We start from the raw sequence: 6,035 nt of genomic DNA, 5'->3' as shown, positions 1-6,035 counted from the left end.
GAAATTGTTTTCTTAGTTGTTACTTAGGGTTTCGTTTATTAAAAAATACTTACTGCAAATAATTGACAAGACATCTTTCGGAGACTGATTCGTTCTGTAAGAGCAAGTGATGCGATTCGGCTTCTATTCATGTTAGTTTTTCATTAGAGATTTTCATTGATGTAGTAAAAAGAAAAAAATACATGAATTATCGATAATCTTTTTTCTCTATAAATTTATATTTGTAATTAATAAATTAAACTAATAGATCTTATGCAGCTTAAGTCCCAGTAATACGTTTCAGTTGGAGTTGTGTATTACCTGCATTCCTGTCACTCTTAAATGACAGGTGTCTAAGCAATGGCTGAAGCCATTGTTTTTCGTAAAAAATGGCGCGTTTTTTACAGCATTATACAAATGACAAGACACAATTATAAATTACTTACTGTAGTGTAGAGTTCAGACTTGTTTTTTGCAATTACTGGTAAAATAGGGCGTAGCATGGTGTTAGGATTTGAATTAACAGAGGTGTCACGTTAAAATTTATGCTCAAAGGAAAGGATGTTTTCATTATATAATGGCGGCCTTTCGGTGGACCGATATGACAAGTGATATTCCGAATTTTCACAGAAGTTATGGAAAGAGCTCAGTAGATCCTGGATTAGCGAACTTCTACTAAATTTAAAGAAAGTACATAGAAGTATTTCGACAGCCTATATAGAGTATAAAAATAAAGAATGCAATAAAATTCGTATTGCCTGGAGAAAAAAAAGTTTCAAAAGCAAAATAGCCTCTTAAACGGAAACGAAATTTATTTTCCAACATTATTATTTTTCGCATTTCTGTAAAAAAAGTAAAACAATTATTTAATTGGCAGACAATAACATTATATGCCGATTATTAAGGTAAGAAGAAGAATTACAGTACATAAACTTCAAATACAGTACCTCACAACAACTGGGGTCTTCGTTTCTTCGTATGGAAACTACTGCAGAGTCTTCTGATGTGATAGAGACTTTACGAGCGAAACTGCAGCTCCCAAATACAACGATTAAAATAGGAATAAATAAAGTATACAATCAAGCGTACAAAAAAAAGGTACAGTACTTAAGACGTAACGGGAAAGTCGTCTACAACAACCACTTCAGTGTTCTGCTGCTCACTAGGACGATTTAATTATTTTTTATACATGGCTTTTAACTCACAAGTTCACCTTCATACAGAAATTGGTATCACTCGCAGGCGAAGTATTTCTTGATTCCTTCCGGGCATCGTCTCAGCAGAATCATTTAATGTATAAACGTTGCAGGAATAACAAATGGAAGTGATGAAAATTTCAAAATCATGCTTTGTCTTCACAATACACGATGGCTTTATATAGTTACTTATGGGAATTCTGAACTAAGCACGCAGTAATGACGTAGGAAAAACAGCCAATTTTGTTCAAACGAACCCACCTCATTGTTGGTCATATGCAAAAAAATAGTATTAAAAAGTTCACGAGATGTGTTTTAGATTTTTCGTTCAATAAAAATTTATAAAAAAACTAACAAAGTTCAGTTTAAAATATAGATGATTATAAAAAGGAATAACAACGTAAAAACTATCATATTGTATGAATAAAATATCAAAAACTAAATTTTTAAAAGAACAAAAACAATTTCTGCCTAAGGTGTAGTTTAAAGAAAGCGAGATGTACTCAGGTAATCGCCATTTTGTTAAAAAAAAACGAACTTCGTCTTCAGTGAAATCTGTATCTGAGAAGCGAATGAATATGTTTGTGGTGTTGAAATTGACGCTCGTGTGTAAATCCTGTTCCACATTCTGCGCAAACGTAAGGAGCATTTCTTAATGGTCTATGAAATTGGCAGTGTTCGACTAAACTCTCAAGCGTTGTGAATACTCGGGGACAAGTAGGGCAAAAATGCCCTGGATCACAGTGTTGTTTTCGGAAATGACTGTCCCGACTTGATTTGTACTTGTAAGTCTTGTTGCACTCTTCACATTTGTATCGTTTTTCTTTAGTGTGTGTCAGATTATGAGTCTCTAATTCTGATTTGAAGTGGAAACTTTTGTTGCACATGGAGCACTGGAACCGTTTTTTCCTTGACTCCGCCTGCACATGTGTTGAATTCTCACTTTGCATTGAGCTGTCTTCAGAGATTCGGTTTTGATTATTCATTTCCACGGCTTGAGCTACGTGAGGAATTTGTAACATAGATTGAATGGATAACTCATCAGAGATTTGGTTTTGATTATTCATTGCCACGGCTTGAGCTACCTGAGGAATTTGTAACATAGACTGAATGGATAACTCATCAGAGATTTGGTTTTGATTATTCATTGCCACGGCTTGAGCTACCTGAGGAATTTGTAACATAGACTGAATGGATAACTCATCAGAGATTTGGTTTTGATTATTCACTTCTATAGCTTCAGGAATTTGTAATATAGATTGAATGGATAAATTTGATTCGATGAAACAGGATGGTCCTGGGCAACTTTCTCTTTCGTTATTCATTTTAAAAACTTTTTATATCTAGAAAAACGAGAAAAAGAATATATGCATGGAGTTGTTATTATAGAGTAAGTGGTTCTAAAACGCGAAAGAATTAAATCATAAGGAAGCTGTATTCAAGAAAGAAAAATTTAGCCTTTAACTATTGTGAAACTAGACGAATTTACGGTAATTGTAGAGCAACAAATGAAATGCCGTTTTAGTGCCCACAGGGCGGATAGAGAAGAAAATAAAATGAGAAGTTATTATGTAGAAACTAGAAGTTTTTGAGTAGATTACCTGAAGATCTACACAAAAAAATGAAATATGTTTTAATGATATACTTGAAGATATTGGGAGAACAACATGTTAAACCAATATTTTTTCTAATTTTTGCACATATTACGGCAAGTAAAATATCTAGACTGGAAACGCTAGAGGCTATGAACTTATAATTAATCGCTTAAGGACCTTCTCGAACGTATACGAGATTTTGTAGAAATACTTCTAGATAATTTAAACGAAATGACTTAAAATAAGTTCTTACTCCAAGAAAGGTGTTTGATTGAGTGAAGAAAGAAGGAATTGACTAAAAAATTATAATTACAGATACATAAAGACTTTCTGAATTTTAATTATAATCTATTATGAATACTCGAAACATGAACGGTTCCTAAAAACATGGAGTCGAATGTTAAAATCTTAAAATTAACCTCTTTATCTACACATGCAGCAGGGTGTAGAACAGAAGAGAATTTACAACTAAGAAGGGTCATTTCTACCATCATATGTTGAAAGTTAAACTGAGTAGATAGATAGAACAGATTTCCATACGAAATTTCTCAATTGAGAAACCAAACTTAAAGTACAGAACGACAGAAAAATATAAGAAATCTTTTAATAGTAACGACATTATTCACCGAAATTTTTCCGTGTTCTATTGAATATTTCCTATAATTATTATATATTAATGGCTAGTTTAGTATTCTCTAGAGTTTCTAACTTATTTCTATTATCTTCTACAATGAAGATTCTACAGAACATTCAATGCCAAAGTTAATTAATAGGAACAATTACTTACAAAATTCGCGAAATTTCAGACTGAAGCGAAGTTCTTACTCTCAATTTTGACTAATTTGAATGAAAGGGAATAACACCAAATATATTTCATCGGTTCACAGCGATTACAAAAAGTTGCTTTTAAATAATTTGCATAATGGTTACACTTCTTAATTGTTTGTCTACGACAAAATATTTAGTTTTTAAACAGGAAAAATTGGTTTTGTTTCTGTTTCGCATTATTTTGTATTAATCGTATAACAATATCCACGTTTTCACTTCATTCTGTAAAAGGGTAATTTGCATAGACGTAGACTTGTTGTTAAGCTTCTTTGAGAATTTTGAACGGTTTCTTATTATATTTTCGTTTTGTATTACTTTTAAATTATATTTTTAGTTTAACTTAGAGTCAACAGTCGCATTAAACAATTGACAACGACATTGTAGATTTTATAGAATATTCTATTATGGAGTCATTTTGTAGAATAATTTTTCAAGTAGGATTCAGTTTCTTGGAAATTTATATGTATAGTAATTTATATTTGACAAAAATGTAAATGCATTTTTTAGAAATTAATATGTTGGATTGATCCAGATACTTTCAATTATTGTAAGTGTGCGCACTAGTGGACGAGTGTATAACACTACTGGACCCTCCCTGGTCGTGGGTTCGCGCCTTACCAGGAAGAGCTGACTACGTGGAGTTTTTCGGCTTTTCTTCACGTCTGCAAAGTTGTCTACAACAACTTGTAGGAATTTACAAATTCAATCATAAATACGTTGAATGAAAAGGATACAACAGTTGGACATGAGTGGAGAATGAACAGAACGTCGGTATTGGTTCCCTCTGTCTACCTACCAATACCCAATCTGTCAATATGGAATATGTCCACCATTTTCTGAAATGTAACATTCATAACGTCGTGGCTTGGCGACTTTTCTACCTGTTGTCGCTAGCAATTATGTTTTTCATTAAGTTTCGAAACATGCGTAACACGAATACAGTAATCTAATGTTATCATAATAACAGCGCTTTGATCTTCTTCAAGTGGCATCTCCGTTCCGAAGGTTGGCAATCATCATAGTCCTCTCAACGTGACGATGATGCTCTGAAAAGTTGGTTGGAATTGCAGTAGATTGTACTTTATGTGTATAAATGGTAGTCAATTCATTTATATGTTTTCCAAAGATAAATTTCGGAAATAGAACTTCAATAGTCTTAATGTTAAAAATAAGCTTTCGTCCGTACCGACAGGATACATAATAGTGTGTTAATCTGCTTCATAGACAAGGAAGAAAAGGAAGAATTTTGCTTCATTATCCATGATTGTGTAGATTGATTAAAAACACTAAATATACCATCGAATAATAAAATGTTTTATCTAATTTATAGAAATCAATTATCATTCTTCAATTTGTAATAAAAATAATGCATTAATTGCAGCACGTGTCATCATCATAGAATAGCAACAATAAACTCGATGTAATATATTGATTGATATAGAAATATAATTAAAACCGATTGTGACAGTTGTCACAAAGATCACTGACAACTCATTTTTAGTTCAACGCGATAACTTTTGGACAATTTAACATCGAAAAAATCCAGCAACGATTAGCGTAACTCTCTCAGCTATTACAAAAGTTAATCTAAACATATAAAATAGCATGTCCTGACTGACTGACTGATGGATTCATAATCGCCCAGAGCAAGCCGCTGAACCTAAAGAGGTAAAATTTAGAACACAGGGTATGTCACGAAAACGCACACTAAGAAGGGATTTTTCGGAATTCATTCCCACGAGGGAGAGGGAGAGGATTAACGCTGAACCTGAAGAATGGCTTCTACTGTGCTATTTCAGATACGATTTTTTGTTTTTAAGCTTTTCCACTTTTTCCTCCAGTTTATCTAAAGTAAGACATATTTCTGCAAGTAAATGCAGGAATGACTTTTCACGATTGCTGACGATAACTCTCGATTTAATTTTTGATATTTTAAAATGTGACACCAAGAAAGTTGACTTTGGAACTCGTAAATAAATTGTTGTTCGTAAGATAAAATATCGCAAAATCTCTTTAAAATATTTTTGGTAATAAGAATATTTTTAATATTATCAACTCTTAGACACCCAAGAAGTTCGGTGTCTAAATAACTGTAATTCCGTTAAAAAAATTAAAATTTCTATCTGTCCATTTTTGACAATTTTTGAAGATTTAGGTACCCCCAACTTTTCAGTGTCAAATGATAAAACTTTTTATGTTATATATTGCTTCGGTTAAGTTTAAAAAATTAAATTCAATTTGCCCTCCTTTGTAATAAATTACATCGTACTTTTTATACAAATTAAATAGAATTTCATATATCTTACTATGACATTCCCAACATCCAAAATTATGTTTTTTATATGATAAAAACAGCCCATGTAAGAAATTTTCAAATTTAACAGATTTTTTATTTCGTGGTCATGAATTACCAAAAGTAATGAATTAACGGAATTTA

General features: G+C 32.1%; 1 protein-coding gene across 1 annotated transcript; it reads right to left on the bottom strand.

The window, feature by feature from the left end:
- Positions 1–1,720: 1,720 nt before the first annotated feature.
- On the bottom strand, positions 1,721–2,500 carry LOC136970757 (zinc finger protein 514-like). Its single transcript, XM_067265208.1, has one exon. The coding sequence runs from the start codon at positions 2,498–2,500 to the stop codon at positions 1,721–1,723; it is 780 nt and encodes a 259-aa protein (XP_067121309.1).
- Positions 2,501–6,035: the final 3,535 nt, after the last annotated feature.

Source organism: Centruroides vittatus, unplaced genomic scaffold (assembly GCF_030686945.1).
Source record: "Centruroides vittatus isolate TY-2023 unplaced genomic scaffold, ASM3068694v2 contig_216, whole genome shotgun sequence".
Taxonomy (NCBI): Eukaryota; Metazoa; Arthropoda; class Arachnida; order Scorpiones; family Buthidae; genus Centruroides; species Centruroides vittatus.
This window is presented reverse-complemented; position numbering and strand designations above follow the sequence as displayed.